Source organism: Centropristis striata, chromosome 23 (genome assembly GCF_030273125.1).
Source record: "Centropristis striata isolate RG_2023a ecotype Rhode Island chromosome 23, C.striata_1.0, whole genome shotgun sequence".
NCBI classification, from domain to species: domain Eukaryota; kingdom Metazoa; phylum Chordata; class Actinopteri; order Perciformes; family Serranidae; genus Centropristis; species Centropristis striata.
This window is the reverse complement of record NC_081539.1, coordinates 6,553,131-6,576,103: the sequence shown is the minus strand read 5'-3', so window position 1 is coordinate 6,576,103 and position 22,973 is coordinate 6,553,131. Positions and strand designations below refer to the sequence as shown.

General features: G+C 39.9%; 2 protein-coding genes across 4 annotated transcripts; one reads left to right on the top strand and one right to left on the bottom strand.

Moving 5' to 3' along the window:
- Window positions 1-1,182: 1,182 nt before the first annotated feature.
- Window positions 1,183-6,319, bottom strand: buc (bucky ball). Its single transcript, XM_059326687.1, has 7 exons — window positions 6,071-6,319; window positions 5,010-5,162; window positions 2,548-4,047; window positions 2,354-2,455; window positions 2,037-2,126; window positions 1,545-1,598; window positions 1,183-1,455 (listed from the first exon to the last, which is right to left on the bottom strand). Exons 1-6 carry the CDS (start codon window positions 6,075-6,077, stop codon window positions 1,567-1,569), a joined length of 1,884 nt encoding a protein of 627 aa, XP_059182670.1. The 5' UTR covers window positions 6,078-6,319; the 3' UTR covers window positions 1,183-1,455; window positions 1,545-1,566.
- Window positions 6,320-8,299: 1,980 nt separating this feature from the next.
- On the top strand, window positions 8,300-21,242 carry kbtbd2 (kelch repeat and BTB (POZ) domain containing 2). 3 transcript variants are annotated; one of them, XM_059326684.1, is made up of 4 exons: window positions 8,300-8,469; window positions 12,786-13,338; window positions 17,641-17,806; window positions 18,675-21,242. In XM_059326684.1, the coding sequence occupies exons 2-4, from the start codon at window positions 13,166-13,168 to the stop codon at window positions 20,232-20,234; spliced, it is 1,899 nt and encodes a 632-aa protein (XP_059182667.1). In that variant the 5' UTR covers window positions 8,300-8,469; window positions 12,786-13,165; the 3' UTR covers window positions 20,235-21,242. The 3 variants fall into 3 exon arrangements, with proteins under 3 accessions (XP_059182667.1, XP_059182669.1, XP_059182668.1); XM_059326686.1 differs by having other exon boundaries at window positions 8,300-8,494; XM_059326685.1 differs by having other exon boundaries at window positions 8,300-8,649.
- The last annotated feature ends 1,731 nt before the right edge of the window (window positions 21,243-22,973 follow it).

The window sequence follows — 22,973 nt, the reverse complement described above, 5'->3', positions numbered from 1 at the left end:
TTTGTACAAAAACATGTTTTCAAGCATCCATCGGCACCCAAAGATCAGTAAATGAGGGTTTCAACTTATGTTTTTTATTCTCTATAATCTACTGTGATTTTCTTGCTCAAAAGTCTAATAATTTGGTTTATAAAATATAAAAAATAGGGGAAAATGCCAAAAAAAACTAAATATATTTGATTAACAGTGACACAAATTTAAGTGTCAGAAATAAAAAATAGCATTTGTTTGAAAAAAATTACTTACTTAATTTGCTTTCTATATAATCTCTTTATTTTTCTCCTTTAAAATTGAAGAATGTAGTTATTTATATTTTATTGTTTGAACGTGTACCTACCTCTGTGTGTGAAACTGCTTCATAAAAAAACTGCCTCTTTAAAATTGGATGAAATCTTTTCTGCAGCCTCAACATTGAATCCAGCAACAACCTCTGAGAAAAAAACTGCAAAAAAGTCCAACACCATCGGGTTAGACACAAACAATTCAGATTGTTCCTGTATCTCTTTACCAATTCTAGCTAGAGTATAAACAAAGGGATCTTTATGTATCTTCTTCACATATTTCAAGAACTGTTTGTCAGATCTACTTTAAACTTGCCACATGTATTGCAGAGTGAAAAAGGGGAGTGCAGTTTGAATGTGGTGCATATTGGCCAGATGGTGGCACTAAAACAAACTAACATTGGAAGCATTAATAAAAGTATTATTTTATCCTGAATTCTACAGGTTCAGACCAGACAAATCTATACATATAAGCCACACCTATTTGTTGAAATATCTTCACCAAATTTGCTGCAAAACATCTCTGTACCAAAGCCAGAAAATGCTACTTTTTTTGCAGATATGTATGACAAATTTGGTGCCATTTGCCCAGTAGGTGGAGCTGCAGCAGCACCATGCAACTAGAAAGAAAGATATCTGTCTGTGGTTGTATATATGCATCATTAAGTATTTATGGATGACTGTCCTTTGCATACATCAAGAACCATACATGCAATATAATTCACACTTGGCCAGTCTATTGCTGAGGACCCAAAGGAGTGCAGTGTCAAGCATGAAGTTGATCATATTGAGCTGCACTTCTGGGTAAAAAAATAATTGGCCAAGTGCTCCAAACAGGCACAAGACTAGAAAGTATAAATCTCCCATAATGTGCAAGATGTAAAATGATTGAACACAAATGTTAAATAATGAATATTTTATTGGACTGGCCCCAAACTGTGGCACACCATCATCTGCAACTCAACCTATGAGCCCATTTGCCTGTTTGTGAAATTCATAAATATCATGAATAGTGCGAGGCAGTGTCACTGCAGAAACTTTATACATTATACATTTTTTTTCTTAATTTTATCTAAACAAAAAAATAGGCTTCTTTGTGCAGTGCATTTCACCTGGTGCTCTAAATACATTTTAAACACATTATTCTGAAACAATTACACCTTTTCGGGGGGACCTGAGGAGGAAAAGAAAACATTTTATTAAGGCATTTTTTACCAAGACAGGTAATTAATATATGTTTAATCTGGTGCACATTTCACCTACAGTTCAACACACTTTGGGGTCATTAACATCTTGGTTCTCCTCTCATCGTAGAGCCTGAAAGAGACAAAACAAAAACATGAGTTATATTTAAATAAATGCAGAAGCCAGGTATACGATGGATTACGGCCAAGTATGAAAAAAATATATAAATACGGACCCAGGGGAGGGGTGTAATATTTTGAGAAGTAAATTATTTATGAGATTAAAAGTGGCAAATCTAGGAGAAAAAAGTGGCAGATTTCTGAGATTAAAAGTGGGAAATCTAGGAGAAAAAAGTGGCAGATTTCTGAGATTAAAAGTGGCAAATATAGGAGGAAAAAGTGGCATATTTGTGAGATTAAGAGTGGCAAATCTGCTACTTGATTCTCATAGATTTGCTACTTTTTTCTCGATATATTACTCTTCTCCCCCGGGTCTGTATTTTATTTTATTTTTTCATATTTGGCCCTAATACGCCATTGTACAGGTGAGTGTTCTTAGTGTTCTATTAACCTCTCTCCCAGTGTAAGGGTGGCGGCTCATCGTCATCGTTGTCCTCGTCTCTCGGCCTGTGGTACATCACTTTCCTCTGAGTACTCATCTCTTCAGAGCAAGAAGAAGCATGTATTAAAAAAAACTCACAACAAAATGGAAACATCACCACATCCATGTCAACTTAAACTCTACTTCAAGAAAAAAAACATGGAAAATGTCTGATCATGACAGAACTCCTATCAGACATATTGCATTAAGGAGGCCTGCAACAATGTGGTCGCAGCTATTGCACATTTGTTTCTACTAAGACTGGAACATGAGCGCCTAAATCTAACCTTGTCGTTGCAGAGGGGCTGCTTGTCTCCTCCTGGGAATCACGTCTCCGTCTCCCCACCGGCCCTGATCCGATGTGGTCAGATCTTCTCTGCAGAGTCTGTCTGTGAAACACATTCAGCATCCAACATGACTGCAGAACTGAAATGAAGATATCGAAGAAGGAGAAGGAGAAGAGGTTGTTGCAGAGACTTACCCTGACATGTTCTGCACTGCATCTCGCTGCTGGTCATCTCCTCTGGCTCACCGTCAGCCGGCTCCTGCGTGCAAACATTGTGACTTTCCTCCTGGTTCACTGGATTGGGGGGATCCTTGTATTGGCCTCTTTTATACCAGGGTTTTGCAGCGTGTCTCGGAGGGACAGAGTGGGGTTTCCTGTGTGCAGAATGCTTCCTCACAACCACTCTGACCGGCTGCTCACACCCTCTTCCGTACCTGCCGTCCTCCTCGGAGTCTCCGCCGTCGTCCCTGTACACCTTGGAGCTGTGGACTTTGCTCCTTGCGGCGCCTTTCGCGAGGCTTTTCCCACAGCAGGCGCACATGAACCTCTTTGAGCCCGGCAGCCACACTTCTTCTACTCCTTCGGCAGCTTTTGGAGAGCCGCTGACCACGTCTGCCAGCCTCCTACCGGCGTACACGCGTTTGGGGAAGAGGTCTGCGTCGTCCAGATCGGTGGAGAACATCTCGTCTCTGGAGGAGAGCTCGTCCAGAGACGGGCTGAGGACGCTCATCCTCTCGTGGGTGGTCTGCATGGACAGGTAGTTGTAGTAGTAGGGGGCGGTGGGGGAGGGGAGACGGGCCGCTGCAGCATCTCCAGGCGTCAAAACGCTGTCAAAAGGCAGCCTGAGGATCTGGTAGCCTGGATCGGCTTTCTGATCCGTCTTCGAGACTGTGTCGCCACTTTTAGCATCTGTGAGTCCCGGCTCTCTGGAGTTAGAGGCAGACGATGGCAGGACTGGATCCACTTTCTGCTTCAGGAGCTTTTCACCGTCGCATGTGGGAACACTTTGATCCGTCGCTGGGATATCTGACTGGATATCTGCGACTTCGGCCGTCTCAAGAGAGAGGAAGTGTTCGTTTTCCACTGACTGCTCAAGCTCGGGACACTCTTCGTGAATGGACGAGCTGTCGAGAGGAAGCTCCTCCTCCAGTCCTGCAGACCAGCAGCCCGGAGGACTCAGGACGTCTAGGCTCCTGTGGCTGGACTCGCCGTCGTACACCGCTGTGGTGGAGTCGCTGAAGGTCACAGCTGCAGAATCGTCAGGCACTGAGGGCAGCGTGTGACCCTGCTCTTCGCTTTTCTTCTCCTCGCCTGGAGAAAACATCCCTGAGGACTGTGAGGCCACGCCAGAGTCCAGCTCTCTCCCGGCGCCCTGCAGCTCAGTGGCTCGGATTTTATCCAGGCACTCGATGAGCTTGGTGATGGCGTCGCTGGGGTCGGTTTGAGCCTCGGAGCAGGCCGTTTCAGGCCGCCCGTGAGGCTGTGGGTGGTAATGCTGCTGCTGCTGATGTTGCTGCTGCTGCTGCTGCTGCTGTTGGTGATGGTGGCGAGGCGCATCATTCCAGGACGGAGCGTGGAAGCGAGGCTCAAATATTCGCCTGTAATCCATCGGATACATTGGACCTTGTGGGAGAAAATACCCGGGGTACTGCATGTACGGGTACGGCGGCATGCAGGGACGGGCAAAATTAAAACCTGGGAAATATAAACAAAAATACACACAAGTCAGTATTTACGTACAATTTTAAGGGAGTTGCACGTTTTTCCATTTTATACTTAATTTCTGCGACAAATATGGTACTTTTTACTCCACTACATTTATTTAATAACTTTACTTTGCAGGTTTAGATTATTTTTTATTTTATAAGCCAAAAATACAATTAAATAAATGTGTTACTGCACAGCTCAGCAGTATATAAATAAAATATAAACTGCCCCACTTCAATCAGCTTCTGCATAAAAAGAGATCATATTAATGCATCACCAATAAGCCCATAATATACATTATAAAATGGACTGTTTTGCATGATAATACTTTTACTTTTTGTACTTTTAGGACAGTTTGATACTAATACTTTTTGTACTTTGGTTCAGTGGCAGAAGAAGATATCTTACTTGACTAAAGTATTTTAATTAGAATTACAGTGTAGAAATACACAAGTAAAATATATTTAAAGTATTTATTATGCAGAATGACCCGTTTCAAATTAATGTATATTATAGCTATGCATTGTAATTATTGATGCATTCATATGTTCATCGCTTTAATTTTGCAGCTGGTTAATGAAGGTCTCATTTTAAGTACTTTATATACCGCTTGGTAGTTTAATTTATAATGATAAGTCCTAATTTATTAATATTTTGTATCAATAATCTGGATCTGCAAATTAACTAAAAGTGTCAGAGAAATGTAACCTAGTGCAGTAAAATACAATATTTCTCTCTGAGATGTAGTAGAGTAGAAATATAAACTAACATAAAATGGAAATAATGCAAAGTAATGTTATAGTCTTATCTCTATACAGTTTTGAATGCAGGACTTTTACTTTTAGCAGATTTTCTACACCATGGTATTGTGACTTTTACTTATCCAAGTAACCTACCGTCACTGTTGGGTGATTAAAACAATAAAAAAGAAAGTTTAAAAGTGTTGGTACCTCCAGGCACACCATAGTGACTGTATGGGTTGTTCATCTGCCACTGCTGGTAGAGGTAATAAGGTTGAGATGGCGGCTGGACGTAGAAGAAAGGTCTGGGATGTTGGGCTCTCTGCTGCCCGCTCCCAAAGCTCTGTGGCTGCTGGCTTCCATCTACAGGGGGAAAGTAGTTTTCATTCAAATATACAGTCATGGAAAAAAAATTAGACCTCCCTTGATTTCTTCTTGATAATGATTTTGGTTATTATCAAGAAAACCATGGAAAATGTCTAGATATCAGCTCTTAAATTAAACTCTTATCAGCTATTTTTTGTTGTTATTATTATATTTGCCCAAACAACTGTACCTCTAGTTGAACCAGGCATTAAAATTAACCAGAAACTGAAGAAAACAAGGGTCTGATATTTTTTTCCACGACTGTAAATCTTTCTACAGAAGAGGACTGGGGACAGGTAAGAGAAAAAATAATGATTTATTTTTCTCCATTATGCATTTCGAGAAAAAAGTCGAAATGACGAGAATAAAGTCGAAATGACGGATCATTACAAAAATCGAAAATGAGTATAAAGTAAACTTTTTTTTGTTTTCAGTAAAGTTGGAAAGATATTCATAGATTGTTGTCAATAAGTCATCAGAGGAACATTGTTTTTTATCTGAGCAGTTCGATAGGCTGCAAGCTACAACCTGATTTTCATAAATGCCATAAAATGAGCAATAATTACAATATTTAAGGCTGTAGTAGGACTAAAATCCCCCTAAACATAAATGAAATATTCTTGGTAGTAGCTACCATGACTGTTGTTTTGGGGAAAATCTGCTTCTATGTAATTTATGTGAATTTATTTGGACATATATCGTATTATATTATACGTATTTTCTCAACATTGTGTTTCGACTTTTTTTCTCGTCATTTAGACTTTTTCGAATTTATGTGCCTAATGATTTAATTTTTTTTCTCCTACCTGGCCCTTATCCTTTCCCGCAAAATAAACATATTTCTACTCATGTAGGGGAGTAAAAATGAAACGTTTGCATGTTATTAGATCAACAGAAATCTTTACCGTCCATTTTTCTTTCACGTGCTCGCTCAACCTGTCAGAAATAAAACACCGCAGAGGGATGAAAACAACCAAATAAACGAAACCCGGCTTCGAGAGATAAGAGGCGACTTTTACAGGCGACTTTTTTCCATAAATAAACAGAAGTAGAAACGCTTTTTCTTTCTCAGGTCCACATGACGTTCTGCTTCCAAAAGCCGAGGAGTCTCTGCTAATTAGTCATATAGGAAACACCTGCTGCTGCTGCTGCTGCTGCTCCAGAGAATTAGCTCACTAGTGTCTGTTTAACCTCGATAATAATGTTTAGCTTTTGTGTCTGCAAAAACTCGTGCAAATTTGTGCAACTCGCTACCAGATAACTTACAAGTGCAATTATTTTTTAGATACTGTTCATGTTGAGAACCCTATAACAAAGTTGGAAAGAAATTGTGCAACTCTCAAATAATAAAAAGCAAAAACAAACATAGGATAAAATCTAGAATGAGATATAAAAAAATCCCACACACTTAATTATGCATATATATATTTAAAGAAACAGATCTGTATTTATAAGAAAAAATGTTGACTGCAATGAAAAAATACATGAAAAACGCAAACTTAATTGTACATATGTATTTTCAGGCCTGTATTAATTTATATATATATATATATATATATATATGTATATATGTATATATATATATATATATATATATATATATATATATATATATATATATATATAAATTAATACAGGAAAAAATACATGAAAAACGCAAACTTAATTGTACATATGTATTTTCAGGCCTGTATTAATTTATATATATATATATATATATATATGTATATATATATATATATATATATATATATATATATATATATATATATATAAATTAATACAGGAAAAAAATACATGAAAAACGCAAACTTAATTGTACATATGTATTTTCAGTATTTTCAATATATATATATATATATATATATATATATATAAATTAATACAGGCCTGAAAATACATATGTACAATTAAGTTTGCGTTTTTCATGTATTTTTTCATTGCAGTCAACATTTTTTCTAATAAATACAGATCTGTTTCTTTAAATATATATATGCATAATTAAGTGTGTGTATATATATATATATATGCGTATATTAATAATATCATAATTTATGTCAGAAAAAGGCCACAACCTAAAAATCTTCAGGACAAACAAGTCAAACATTATTTATTGTAGCAATACAGGAAAAAATATTATCTCAGCCATTTTGATTTTGATTTAAATGCCATGTTGGTGTATTTTTTTCCAGCACAACCTCACCTATGTGACTTAATAATAATTCATTTTTTATTATGACTTACTGGAATAACATTTTGAACCAAAAAGAAACAAAGAAAAACCAACATAAAAATGTGATTTTTAATCTTTTTTTACTTTCAAAACATGATCATGCTCAATAAATAATTTTAAATGTTGCAACTTTTAACAAAGGTTGCAAATATAAAAAATATAAGAGGGTTACATCCAGTTGTATAATTTTATACAAAATATATTTGAGCTTGTCTCCAGTTTTACTTGGTATATCATCATCAAACTGAAACTGGCCTCATGGAGTTTACAGCCAGAACTTTAGCGGTAAATTTACAGTAGGGCTTTGTTTTGCTTTGTTTTTACGTCTGGATGTGATGAAGAAGTTATGCTTTGGCGCTTTTGGTGACTCCAGAGCAGGTATGGGCAACTTAAATGCTGGAGGGGGCCACAATTTTTTAATTGACACTACCACAGGGCCACATATAGGACCGTGCACTTAACCAGATATGATGAAACTGCAATTTTAAATATGTTTACAGTGCAGTAACTTAACATATTTCATGCTCAAATGAATGTATAACAGTATAAATAGGAATACAAAAGGTTTGAAGCAAATAAAATACCACTTACTGTGATTTCTTTTTTTTTCATTGCAAGCACAGCAGACCAACATTAATTGCAAGAAGTAATTTTGTGCATTTTTACATTGTACTTTTAAGATTTCATTCTCAAATGAATATAGTTGTACTGAGGGCCACTTCAAGCGAGGGTGCGGGCCGTATGCGGCCCCCGGGCCTCCAGTTGCCCCTCCCTGCTCCAGAGGGTTTTATAAACAAACTTTTGTTGATCTACCTCTGTTTGTCCACCAGATGTCGCTGTTCTTCTGTTCAAACAGGACAGGCCGTTGAGTTCAGGCGCATGCGCAGTATCCTCATTTGGCCTCTGGTCTTTCAGGCGCTTATGATGCGCTGAAAGGTTGTCCGCTGCTCGGCGCTTCTACACGACTGTTTAATGTCTAAATTCGGCTTGAGGAGCTTACTTGGCACTTTTCTACAGACGGGAAAAGCCATCGCGACCGTCCACTGTGCGTGGAGTCCGCCTACAGTCACTGTAAGGGCGCGTGGATGTTGATTGTGTGAGTGGTTAAGTTGAAAAGTGGCTCTAGCTTATTAAGGTTCATTTAGCTCGTTGTTAGCCTGCTAGCTAGCGAGCATGACCGCTCTCTAAACTCGCCTGTCCAAGAGGGTTTTCTACCAATCTTGTCATCTCTGGAGCCATTTCACAGCTGAGGTGAGGATGTTAGACGCTTGACTTTCTACCAGACAGCTAAAATGTATCACCAGTGTGCGGCTCGCGGCTGCGTTACCCCGGAACTGTTGAGCTAAAGTTGCTAACTTGCCGCGAGGGGCAATCAAGCAAGTGTTGATAGAGATATAACATCACATCAGCTGATATCAGCCAGTCGATCAAAGGAGAGCATGCTTCAGTGTGAATATTGAAACAAAGCTGCGTGTGTGATGATGTTATTATAGTGTGTGGGGTTAGCTCGATAACCTCAGCGGAGATGTGCGTTTAGCAACAGGCCCGCCTGTCTAATGTCGTCACACTGTTAAAATAATCGCCTAACTCATTTTTTCACGTTTTGCAGGAAACACAAAAAACTTCACCAAGAGTGTAACATATGACATTTATTGATCATTTCACTCAAAAAGGATGCAACAAAGGATGGCTATTGGTATAGTAATAACACTGTGTGTAAATTATGTAACTTAAGAGAAATAAATGACTTGGGCAATTTTTTGAACATGCCTTTGTGACTTAAGCAAGATATGGTAACACTTTATTTTGAAGGTGTCTACATAAGAGTCACACAAGCCTGTCAGAAACATGACATGACAAGTATCATGAGCATTAATGTTACTTCAAAGTGTCATTAATGTTAATGACACATCCCATGTCATGTTTATAAGACGCTCGTGTCACTCTTATGTAGACACCTTCAAAATAAAGTGTTACCATATCAGCCTGTTAAAATAATCGCCTACGTCATTTTTTCCAGTTTTGCAAGAAACACAAAAAACTTCACCAAAAGTGTAACATATGACATTTTTTGATCATTTCACTCAAAAAGGATGTAACAAAGGGTGGCTATTGGCATAGTAATAACACTGTGTGTTAATTATGTAACTTAAGAGAAATAAATGACTGAGGCAATTTTTTGAACATGCCTTTGTGACTTAAGCAAGATATGGTAACACTTTATTTTGAAGGTGTCTACATAAGAGTGACACAAGCCTGTCAGAAACATGACATGACAAGTATCATGAGCATTAATGTTACTTCAAAGTGTCATTAATGTTCATGACACATCCCATGTCATGTTTAGGACACGCTCATGTCACTCTTATGTAGACACCTTCATAATAAAGTGTTGTTGCATGTCATGTCATAGCAGTCAGGGTTTGTTTTGGACATGGTGGTTAACGGTGACATGCTAACGTTTCTACGCCAGCCAGCACCGAGCAAGTCAAGTGAAATAGTAACGAAAACATTCAGCAAATGTTGGCATTCAGGTCGCAAATTTACCACCGTTAGCTCGCTACATAGCTAGCCAGATATTAGTGTTTTTGAAGTTGATGTATGTAGGTCAGGGATGGGCAACTAAAATGCTGGAGGGGGCCACAATTTTTCATTGACACTACCACAGGGCCACATATAGGACCGTGCACTTAACCAGATATGATAAAACTGCAATTTTTAATATGTTTACAGTGCAGTAACTAGACATACTTCATGCTCATATGCATGTATAACAGTATAAATAGGAGTACAAAAGGTTTGAAGCAAATAAAAAATAATCACTTACTGTGATTTCTTTTTTTTTCAGTGCAAGAACAGCAGACCAACATTAATTGCAAGACGTAATTTTGTGCATTTGCACTGCACTTTTAAGATTTCATGCTCAAATGCATGTAGTTGTACTGAGGGCCACTTCAAGTGAGGGTGCGGGCCGTATGTGGCCCCTGGGCCTCCAGTTGCCCATCCCTGATGTAGATGGACTAACGTTAAGCTAACATCTACATACAGTCATGGAAAAAATATTTGACGAATCTGCTCGAAATTAATATTAGATGCTAAGTCTACTTACAAACAGGTGACTTTGACAACCTTTATAGAATGATGTCATGAAACATGATTTGGGTTGTTTATAGTGCATAAACACCTGCTTTAATTTGCTCACAAATTGAATAAATCAGTATACTGTATGTACTGTATATAATTATGTAATTTATCAGATCTGTAATGTTGTAGAAAAGCTTTTAAAAGTAATGGAATTTGGCTTTGGAGAAGCTGTAGGAACCCTGACATGAGCATTTCAATTTTCTGCTACTTTATACTTCGAGTGCACTACATCTTGGAGGCAAATATTGTACTTTCCTCTCCACTACATTTATATACAATATACAGCTTTTCATCCTCTTCCTTCCTGTCCATCGAAAACTATGTTAACAACTATGTGTTCTGATAAACTCAGTCCTTTTATGTGTTGCAAAAGTTCTCCAACTTTCTAGGATCAGGTAGAAAATACACAATAATGCAGCGGTAATAATAATCCCAAAAAACATCATATATAATAGTAAAACACTGACGGGGAACATTTTACTGCACAGTCAATACTTTTAAAGTATTTTGCCTATAAATACTTTTACTTAAGTCAGGTTTTCAATGCAGTAGATGATTACTAGTGAAGTATTTTCACACTTTTGAGTAAAGGACCCAAGTACTTCCACCGCTAGAAACTAGACAACACACATCCTTGAAGCAATCTTGAATAAGCTAACAGATGTCAGTTTTAAAATAATTTAGTGCCTCCTTATGTGTAGTGAAGGAAGTTGAATTTGGAGGTGTTAACATCCGCTTCAGTTAGCTTTTGGTATGCTAAAATGATAGCGAGCTCACAGAAATTGAAGATATTCTGAATCTCATGTTGACAGCTGTCGCAGGGCGTGTTAACACCACGAGTGTTAAGGCGAATAGACGACACCAGATCGGAGGTCGTCTCGGGTGGTCGCCGGTATCAGCATCCAGCAGATCTGATTCAGCGTGGAGGGGAGACGGTGGTGAAATTCAACCATACACAACCTTGAATTCGACACAAATATTCAGCTGACTGGTTGAAAAAGCAGATTATTATTGGAATTTCCCCGGTGCTGTAAAGTATCTCCTCCGTGCTTTATTGAAAATAGACCGACATGGTCCAGAGTAGTAGTCGTATTATTGGTGTTGTGGCTTAAAGCTGTGCAGCTTGAAGACATTGGTGGTAAAAGTGGCTTAATGGCTCTGACTGTGTCATGGTAAACTGCCAGAAAGCCCAATGTCATTTAGGATGTGAGCAGGGGAGCTCAAGACTTGCAGCCAAAAGCATGATGTGTTTTTGTTTGCTTGCTTGAATGAAACATTTAATTATATTTTGCTCTTGCCCCGTTAACATTTGACCAACTTTACCGCAGGGCTCTCTGTCAAGACATTAGAAATTGTTGTATAAACTGTGTTTTCTCCTTAGAAGCACAGTCAGAAAAAGCCTAATTGAATTAAGATGGAAAGTTTCACTTTGGGTCCCACATTAAGGGCCATTTCAGACATGTGTACCCAAAGTATTAATATCTATTTTATTTGAAAATAAATTCTAAAGAACCACCTGAAGCACTGTGTTGTGGCACACAGAAAGATCTGACCCCTGTTTCCTTTATACTTAAAATTGGACAAATAGCGTGATGCTGTTATGAAATACGGACCTAGTATTGCATTAAACACTCCAGGGAAACTGTTGTGGCATAAACTGAAGTTGCAGCATCTTTGGTAATGAGCCTTCTGAGGTTCTGCACTGTAGCACGTAAAGAAGGGTATCAAGATTAATCAAGTAGATGAAATGGCTTGCTAGTCTGTCAGGGATGGTACGGTGGATTGAAAGATGTCAGGTGACCTGCAAAGGGACACCAAATTGTTGAAAGTGCTGTTTTCTCATTTGAAAAGGTTTCAGGATGTTTGCTGCATTGACATGCCCCGAAATATGTCTGCACAATTAATCAAAATTTTATTGAAATGGCAATGTGTAAGACACAGAAAGCATAAAACATTTTTAAAGGGAAAATGTGTCAGAATACTGTTCTGAATAACCATCATCCTGGCCTGCAAATCGTATTCTACATACTCAAGAAAAAATTGCAATATGGACATTTTAATCTTTTTAAAAATGAAAATGGTTTCTTCCATTCATTCCTTCCAATATTGTGAATCATATCGCAGTTGCAATATTAGTCAAAACAATTGCTGTAACATATTTTTTCCAATTTCTGTTCTGCTTGTTCCCATGGACTCTAACCTCATCGCTGCTCTTTTTGTTTTTCTCCTCTGTTTTTTTCCAGACAAGCACTGATGTAGCAGTGTTGCGACAGTTGTGGTGCTCTCCCTCTACCTCCGCTCCCCAGTGCCTGACTGCATGACCTCAGACCAGAGATAGATCCACCAGGGGAAACAGCCCCTTCCTCACCCGGGACCCCTTTCATCTGGACTCCTGACTGCGACGCTCAGTCACCGCCTCAAGTTTTTTTTTTTCCCACTTTGGAGTTGAACACCTCCACTTGGGTCAGTGGAGGTGTTGAAGAGCCGCCCCCCCTTCCCCCCTACCCCACCCATTTATCCTCTTGAATCTTTTTTATAATATTTTTTCTCCTGGTTGGCTTGAGCCCGGTTCTGCCGGCCGTGTGACTTTTCGAAACTGGGGCGCGATTCATGGGATGCAACCATGTCGGATCTCAGTGAGCGCAGGCCGGTCAACACGGACTACGCTGTCTCCCTGCTGGAGCAGCTCAAGTTCTTTTACGAACAAAAATTACTGACTGACGTTGTGCTGCTGGTGGAGGACACGGAGTTCCCATGTCACAAGATGGTCCTGGCCACATGTAGCTCCTATTTCAGGTGAGTGCTGCTGCTGCGGGTGTGGAATAACTCATGGCGTATGTTGGGCGATTTCTATTTTTTTTAATGACCTTGTGTTGATTGTCGCTGGGCTTTGTGTGCTGAATTTGTCTCCTACAGTTTCAATGAATAATGCACCGATACAGTGTTGGGTTTTTGTCGTTAAAGACGGCAATTATTCCCCTCAGTCTCATTGGTATGCTGTCATTATGTAGCGTGGTTGTTATGTCTGTAAAGGCTCACCTCCTACAGTTACAATGAATAATGCACTACGTCGTAGAGCAAGTGTTACCCACTCTATACATGGAGGTTGGAAAACAAGGGGATGGTGTTTCCTTGAAAGCTGGGGCTCTGCTCCAGTTATTCCATCTCTGATATATCTCTCGCGGAACAAATGAAGCAATCTCTAACCTGTAGTTCTGCAGACGTATCCCTCAAGGCCCCGGGGAGGCCTCGTTTGTACGCACAACATTGCATAATGAAGTGTGTGCACTGCAGTGAATATGACAGAGCAGCAGCCTCGGCTCTGGGAAGAGTCCATCTGTACTTGACAGGAGCTCATGCTGCATTTGAACACGCCGTCTAACTCTCCGGCTCACCCCCTCCCTCCGTCTCTCACCGCACACTCGCACATGCATTCCAAGAAAAGGTCCCGACAACTTGATGCCTCTCTCACACCCACCTCTCCGCGATCTTCCCCACTGTTTCCCACACACTCGTTATCTGGTGCGAACATGCAAAGCATTTCCCCTGCAGGGTTCAGAGGTGTCGCAGCGCTTCCTCTAAACTGCTACTCCTTCCTTTTTTCCTTTCTGCCTCTCCTTCCACCTCCCCTCGCCTTGCAACGCTTCGCTTCAGCGAGGAGGGGAGGGGAGGGGGGGGGGGGCTCTGGGGAGAGCTTGTGTTTGGAGGGGAAAGTCTGGTCACGTAGGTCTTGGTGAGAGATGGAGAGAAAGGGGAAGAAAGAGAGGAAAAAGAGGGGGGGGGGGGGGGGGGGGTGCAGGGGTATGCCTGCAGGGTTGCGTAATACGGCCTGGCAGGTTTAGCCCCCGCTGTGAGCAGCACACAGTCACACACACCCCAAAAAGCCATACAGGAGAGCTGTTTTACAGACAAATTATTGTGAGAGTAGCAAGTGACATTTTTTTTTTTGTTATTTACTAATCTGTCTATTGCTTTATCGCTTACATGGTTATAAAATCGGATATTCTATATTTTATAAAATGTCGGAAAATTTAGAAAAACTTTAAAATGCCCAATGCAACATTTGTAATGGTTAAGAGCTTCAACTTAATTAATAAGAATCTGTTGATTATTAATTGTTTTGTCTACAAAAGCTCAGGTAATGGTGAAGATAAATGCCCTTTATATTAAAGATAAAGTCTACAAATTTCACGTGTGGTCCGACCAACATTTCAAAACTCTCATATTCAGTTTATTATCCTATAACACAATAACAAATCAGGAAAAAATATGATTTAATAAGCAGTACTAGAACTTTTTTTTTTTTTTTTACACTTTTGCTTGAAAATTTCCTTAAACTCTTAACTGATTATCTAAATGATTCAAGTAATTGATTATTTGAGAAATTGTCAAATTGTTTTCTGTGACCATCAGTCAAAATCTCAAAGGTTACTGGTTTCAATAATAATTTCCAGTAATATTAAATATAGATAATAGCAAATCCTAACATTTAAGAAGCTGGACGCTGCATTTTCTTCACATTTTTCTTCCATAACATAAGCAATTAATATATTATCAATAGTTGTAGATTTATCAGCTGTCATTAAGGAAGTTTATTAATTACCTAAATGTTTCAGCACCATTAACAGAATGGTGCACATTAACAAGCTCAACTCTGCATGTTTTAATCAATTCAGAAATAAATCATTAGTTTGCTTTATGATAGTTCAAACCCTTTCTTGTGGACCTGTTAACCTTGGTAAAATATCTGGCACACAGGAAGTGATGTGTTTCACTCCCCAGCAGCTACTGTATTTAATATGAATGTCTCAGTGATGATTGTCACACAGGCAAAACAAAACAAAACAAGTCTAAACATAAACAATGAAAAACAGTGTCACATGCCGTGTATTGGCGTGTTCAGTATCTCAGTATGACAGGTGCAGCACAGAAGCATCTCTACAGTTACTGCCAGTTAACTCATTTAAGTCAGGAAAGCGTTACCACATATACGTCGTTTTGTAGTATTTATAGTTTTTTCCACCTATTTTCGGTCTCTTGGCCAATGAAATGCATCAGAATACATGTGGGAGTGTTGCAATGCAACACGTTGATTTAAAAAAAAAAGCTTTATTGAAGGTTTGGACAAATAAACTCAACTTGTCATGAAATCCACAGGTATAAGCTCTCAAATACTTTTTTAATTTCATTTCTATCTGCTACAGAGGCTGAAAAATCTATTATTTAGTAGGAAGCGTTGACACTTCTGTTGATTTTCCAGAGAAACTTCAGGTTTTAGGGGGTCATTTTAAAGTCGCCCATAGGTTTTACAGGCATTTTTTTTCCAGGCGTTTTAGGCCTAAATGGGTTAAAGCTAATAACGGTTCTACAGATGCATAAAATGTGAGAGATGGATGCAGTGGAAGTGGTTAAAGAGGCTCTGACTCACTGTGATGAATGACAACGTGGAGGTGTAGGCAGCCCGCTGAGGCTGCACCAACAGAGAGGAGTCTAAACTATGCAGTTAGCCCACCAGCCAGGTGTTGACTGTCACTTTTTGTCATCCAGTATGAGGAAATTGGGTTGGTGGACACGCTAATCAGTGTACAACAGCTGTCAAGTATCAAGTCAGTTGAAACATCTGCTCTGAATAAACCAGTGGTATTCAATCCTGCTCTTTGAGACCAAGAATGTTTGGTTTTCTGCGCTATGTCGGACTAAAAATCAAACGATATCTCTGAGTCAACATCACAGTGTTGAACCAGATGAAATGTAGAGTTGCAACTAACAAACTGCCAGTTATTTTTTTGATTAATCTTGTTAAAAAAAATGTCAGCACATGGTGAAGTGGTAGTTTCTCAAACCTCACATGGGATGTTTTATCCCAAACAGATTAAATCCAAAGCTATCAAGTTTGTTTTCATGTACGATTTAAGAAAAGCTTCATATTTAAGAAGCTTGAAATCAGCAAATGTTTGGTTTTCTTGCTTAGAAAAATGCTCAACTATGAAAAAAGTTAAATAGTTAAGAAAAAAAATCAACAGTGTTGTGGAAATGTTGGTTAAGCAGGTTTCATTTAACACACTAGTAAAGTTCAAATCTTTTTAATCATGTAATTGTAATGTGGCTTTTAGAGTTGTAACAATTCAGATTTAGTTAGTTTATTGACAATACTCAAGTAATATTTTGCATAAAAAATCCTTGGGTTTGGGACTTTTTACTTATTTATTGGTCAAGTGGCTAAATGATTAGTCAAGGAAATAACCAGCTAATTAACAAATAATGAAAAGTGTTTTTCTCTCCTAGTAGCTTTGTAAATAATACCACCAGCGTATTTCAATATTTTTATATCCCAAATCCAAGAAAACAAATGGTGTTTTGTCACCATATCAGTATATACAAATATATTTTTGAGATCGTTTTAGTACAGTGAGTTTACAGGACTGCTTTCGAAATGCATTCCAGTGACGGCCAATAACAGATACTCTGATTCTGGTTGGTTACTTTTTTTAGAGACACTTTGGCTAGTGGCCAACTGTCATTAGGAGGCTCTGTTTATTTAAAAGAAAAACTGGATAGCGGATAGTGGAGAGCAGTTAACAAGACTGCAATTGGAGTTCTATACCCTTAAAACTTTAACCTGTCTTTTGGGTTTATTATAAAGTTGACCAGATTTTGGACAATAAAATGAGGATTTTGTGATTTTTAAATGCTTATTTACACTATACTTATTTCTCCTGGTGTTAGGGTTAGAAACAGTTACTAGTGTTTTCATTCAGAAAATGAAAAAAGACACTTATTTTATATTTTTAACCAGCACAAGTGTCTTTATTAATGTTTGCTTTCATATTTTTCATGTTGGAAATAAACGACAGTGGCGAAAAGTTGGCGACAAACAAAATGAATGCAGTAGTCACTCACATCAATCTGCTGCACAAAAACATATAACAACACAGATAACACAATGCACGCCGCACCTGCTACTTGAATAGTTGAAGCAGCTGATAAAATCTATATCTTTGCATGCACAATCTTAATCAGTGTGAGATCTTGTTTTTTCACTTCCTTGTTGCGTTAGCGGCTGTGTTCCTGTGTTGACTGATGGTCTTGTTCCTGCAGGGCGATGTTCATGAGCGGCCTCAGCGAGAGCAAACAGACCCACGTCCACCTGAGGAACGTCGACCCGGCCACCCTGCAGATCATCATCACCTACGCCTACACGGGCAACCTGGCCATCAGCGACCGCACCGTGGAGCCGCTCTATGAGACCGCCTGCTTCCTACAGGTCAGTGCAAACACTTCTTACCAGAGTGAAAGGATGTTGTGCTTTTATATACAAATCCTAGGAAGCGACAGAACCAAGCATCTTATAGAGCTTCATTTTTGTACAAAAACTACTAAATCTCTCTGAAAATAGCCCCCCAAGAAATGCACTATTTCTTCCAGTTTAAGTAAAATCTATTAAAAACAACAATTTCCAGATTTATAAAAAAGATTTACATCTTCTTTACAGCCACTGATGAGGTAGAATAGTCAAAAAAATATTGTAGGAAGATCAACAAACCTTCAATATTTGCCATTTAAATTATTGTCTCAAAAATGTCCTAGTAGCCATCTGTAACTTAAAAAAATATTGTTAGTCTGTTTGATAAGTTTCCTTACATCTTCTCATTTACATTTTTATATTACTATGGTGGTCTAAATTGACATAATTCACAATTAAAAATAACTATCTACAGTGATGGAAAAAATTATTAGATCATTGTTTTCTTCAGTTTCTTGTTCATTTTAATGCCTGGTACAACTAAAGGTACATTTTTTTTTTTGGACAAATATAATGATAACAACAAAAAATGGCTCATAAGAGTTTAATTTAAGAGCTGATATCTAGACATTTTCCATGGTTCTCTTGATAATAACCAAAATCATTATCAAGAAAACCATGGAAAATGGCTAGATATCAGCTTTTCAATTATCATTATATTTTTCCAAACTAAAATACCTTTAGTTGTACCAGGCGTTAAAATGAACAAATAACAATTTTTTCCATGACTGTACTGGTTGTGGTGTTCCACTTCAGTAGCTCTGACCCTTGATGCAAGAGAAATGTTTCTGTCCGTCAGACGTCTGACCGTCTCTCGTCCTCTGTTCAGGTGGAGGACGTCTTGCTGCAGTGCAGAGACTACCTGGTGAAGAAGATAAACGCTGAGAACTGCGTCCGCATGCTGAGCATCGGCGACTTGTTCAGCTGCAGCGAGCTAAAGCAGAGCGCTAAGCGCATGGTGGAGCACAAGTTCCCCATGGTGTACAGGCAGGAGGCCTTCCTCCAGCTCTCCCACGAGCTCTTGATAGACGTCCTGAGCAGCGACAACCTCAACGTGGAGAAGGAGGAGACGGTGCGTGAGGCGGCCATGCTGTGGCTGGAGTACAACATGGAGGCGCGGTCGCAGCATCTGTCCTCGGTGCTCAGTCAGATCCGCATCGACGCGCTGTCTGAGGTGACGCAGCGAGCCTGGTTCCAAGGTCTGCCGCCCAACGACAAGTCTGTTGTGGTGCAGGGCCTCTACAAGTCCATGCCCAAGTTCTTCAAACCTCGGTTAGGCATGACCAAGGAGGAGATGTTGATCTTCATGGAGGCCATGTCCGAAACGCAGGGCGATGGATATGTAATGGCTGGCTCTTTGCCCACTACGGTGGTGTGTTACAGCCCACAAGCGGAGAAAGTGTACAAGCTCAACAACCCCCCGGGAGACCTGCAGAAGGTGGGGACCCTCGTTACACCAGACAATGATGTGTTCATCGCCGGCGGACAGATCCCTCTCAAAAACTCTATCAACAACCACGGCAAGAGCGGAAAGTTACAGGCGGTCTTCCGCTCGGTCGATAGTTTCTTCTGGTTTGACGCCCAACAAAACGCCTGGGTACCCAAAACCCCCATGCTGTGTGCCCGAATCAAGCCCTCCCTGGTCTACTGTGAGGGCTACATCTATGCAATCGGGGGCGACAACGTCGGAGGAGAGCTGAACAAGCGAACGGTGGAGCGCTACGACTGCGAGAAGGACGAGTGGAGCATGATGAGCCCGCTGCCCTTCGCCTGGAACTGGAGCACCTCCGTGGTGGCGCACGACTGCATCTACGTGATGACCCACGACCTGATGTACTGCTACTTCCCCCGCGCGGACACCTGGGTGGAGATGGCCATGCGCAAGACCAGCCGCTGCTTCGCCTCCGCCGCTGCTTTCGGTGACCTCATTTTCTACATCGGCGGCCTCCACGTGGTCAGCAACTCTGGCATCCGCCTGCCCACGAGCACCATCGACGGCTCCTCCGTCACCGTTGAGATCTACGACGTCAATAAGAACGAGTGGCGCCTGGCCGCCAACATCCCCGCTAAGCGTTATTCGGACCCGTGCGTGCGGGCGGTGGTGCTGCTCAACTCGCTGTGCATTTTCATGCGCGAGACCCACATGAACGAGCGCGCCAAGTACGCTATCTATCAGTACGACATGGAGCTGGACCGCTGGTACCTGCGGCAGCCCGTGTCCGAACGGGTGCTCTGGGATCTGGGGAAGGACTTCCGCTGTGCGGTGGGGAAGCTGTACCCCTCCTGCCTGGAGGAGTCCCCTTGGAAACCCCCAACCTACCTCTTCTCCCCCGACGGAGCCGAGGAGTTCGAGGTGGACGGGGAGCTGGTGACCCTCCCTCACGTATAGCTCTTAACCTCTCCTCCCCTACCTCGCTGACTGAACCAGGAATCTGTAACGCTGAGGGATGAACATGAGGGGGGGGCAGACCAGTTCTCTAAGATATGAAAGGGTCTGACGTTCTCGGCTACAGATGTCGCTGGTGAACAATGCAGCCCAAAACAAGCTCGAAAAGATGCCCCCTCAAAAATACTAGTAATCTGAAAATTTGTTTTTTTTTTCTTATTATTATTTTGTCAGTTGTGACATCTGTTAGATATTATTACAAGTCTGTCATACTGTTTCTACAATGTGATAATCTAAACGTCAACTGATTTTGTGATGATGAGGATGATGATGCACTTAACTGGTAAACCTTCTCGGAATGACAATGGCAACTGTACCAAAATCCCCCAGCCCCCCTCCGATCATGGCTTCTCTCTCTTCCCCTGTCTCTCTTCTCTCACCACTGATAAAGGTACACTCAGTGGGAATCTATAAGTTCAGAGTATAAAGCATCACCTGGTGGCTTGAAAGGCTCTCTGAAAAGTTAGTTTGCGCCTTTATGGAAGGCAGCACTCGTATTCCGCCTAAACTCACAGCATTTACAATAGATTTTAATAGAGACCCAGTATCAAAATGTTCTATAGAAACTTCTCAAACCCCAGTTTGTGTAGCATCGGGGATTTGAGAAACTTTTATACATGTTTGAATATTGAGCTTATGTTGTCTGACCAAAAACAAAATGTTATCAGGAGCTTTTCTTAGTAGATAGTTTCCTTAGTTTATAGGGAGATGGTTCAGTGGTTATCGCGTAACAAACTCCATCTGTTTCTGGTTAGTTTTGGTTTTGGTGCTTTTGTCAAACTACTGATTAATCAATAATTAACTTTTAAGCTAAATTGTTGTTACGTGATAATTAAACAGTCACTATGGCAACTAAGCAAACTATCTACTGACATTTTAAAGCTCTGGAAAAATTCTGTCTTTTTGATCTGGACTGCTACCAAATATTTTTTTTGCATTGGCGATCAATTTTTTCACATGAACTGAATTATCTTTTATTCTGGAAAAAAATGTCATTGTCAAAGAAAATAGTTAAACTGGAACTAGGGAATATTTTGGCAATTTTGCCTCAGAAAATACTTAAAGTAGTGATGCACCAACCTAGGTTTTGGGCTTTGGGTATCAGACATTGCTTTCCCAACTTTGTAAAATAAAAAGTCACAATAAATATGGACAATTTAATAATAAAGGATTGAATAAATCAGCCTTATTGTCACAGATCAGATCCAGCTGTTATAGCCAATATCGGACTGATTTATTATTGAAGTCATTTTTCAGCTCAATTTTTATTATTAACATTCTCGTCAGTTTCTCAGATATAAAGATTTCATGTTTTCTCTTTGAGTTGTACATCTCTCAACTTTTTAAAAATATATTCTGACATTGACTAAGCAATGAATTGATAATAAGTTATTTGTAGCTCTACTAAAAGGAGCAGTGTGCAGGATTTAGAGGGATTTAATGGAATGGAATATAATTCATTATTATGTTTTCATTGGTTTATAATCACCTGAATCTTAGAATGGCTTGTTGTTGTTTTCATCAGCAAAATGTAGGTTATTTACATGGAAAGGGAGGGGTATTCAGTCCACCGGTTTAAGCCACTAAATCTTAAACACTGCTCTTTTTTAAAAGATGAATTGATTCTGTCACTTGACTAATTTATACATGTTGCTGTGGTTCTGGGTCTCCATTGGAACCTCCCCCAAACGAGGGAAAAAAAACTAACCTTTCAGAGTCACCTTTTAAGTATTTGATTTGATTTGAGAGTGTTCCTTCTAAAAAAATTAAATTGTAAAAAAAAAAAAAAAAAAAAAGGCCCTGCAGACGAGAGGAACTGGCCGTGGATTTCGGGAGGGGTGGGAGGGCTGACGGGGGAAACAAGTGAGAGGCGGAGAGGGTTTAAAAAAATAAAATGGGGTGACTGCAGGTCCGGTCACCAATCACCTCTCCTCCCTCACCGCTCTGTCCTCCACCCTGACTCCACTATAGCGCCTCCACAGCCTGTCTGTCAGTCTGTTTGCACACAGGTCTTCCACACATCTAGCAGTTTACACCTCACTCCATCCATCGTCACATGATCATCATGAATTTTTCTTTCCGCGACGGTCTCTGCAGACACACAACTCCACTCTCCGTAGGTTTCGGGCTCATGCATATTTTTTTTAATTTTATTTCCAAGCTGCTGAAATATATATATAATAAAAAATATATATTTTTCATATGTTTAAAAGACAACTGTTAGTGTGGGGGAAATAACCAGGTCTATTTTGTATTAGTGTCTTTTTTTTATTTTATTTAATATCAACCATTACTGTAGTGTGATTGTGGGTAGATATCCATTTTCCTATCAGATTTAATTTGAGTGAATATTGAGGAATCTTGCTGCTGATTGGTTGTGAGAGGAGAGGGCTGGCCCACGGCTTTGGAAATCTTCCCGGCAACCACTAGCAGTAGTGGAGAGGGTGGGTTGGGGTTAGGGAGGGGAAGGGGAGGGGGGGTCTTCCTCCTACCTTTAAAAACATGAGCACAGGTGCTTCATGACAAACCTTACTAGCATGTTTGGCTGCATCATATTCCTTTGGCACTGTATTTTGAATGAACGTTAATTTATTAAAAAACATACCAAAAACGTTCCTGAAACTGACTCCCTGTCTCTTTTGTTTGGACTAAAATGCTGCTGCCAGTCTTTGTTTTTCTAAA

Bases quoted from the DNA above. Each gene is read 5' to 3' on its own strand.
- buc (XM_059326687.1), bottom strand. The intron at 2,456-2,547 runs GTAAGTCTCTGC...TGTGTTTCACAG, and splicing joins GCAGTGCAGAACATGTCAGG to ACAGACTCTGCAGAGAAGAT. The intron at 2,127-2,353 runs GTTAGATTTAGG...CTTGCTCTGAAG, and splicing joins AGCCCCTCTGCAACGACAAG to AGATGAGTACTCAGAGGAAA.
- kbtbd2 (XM_059326684.1), top strand. From the start codon at position 13,166: ATGTCGGATCTCAGTGAGCGCAGGCCGGTCAACACGGACTACGCTGTC. The intron at 13,339-17,640 runs GTGAGTGCTGCT...TTGTTCCTGCAG, and splicing joins ACATGTAGCTCCTATTTCAG to GGCGATGTTCATGAGCGGCC. The intron at 17,807-18,674 runs GTCAGTGCAAAC...TCCTCTGTTCAG, and splicing joins AGACCGCCTGCTTCCTACAG to GTGGAGGACGTCTTGCTGCA.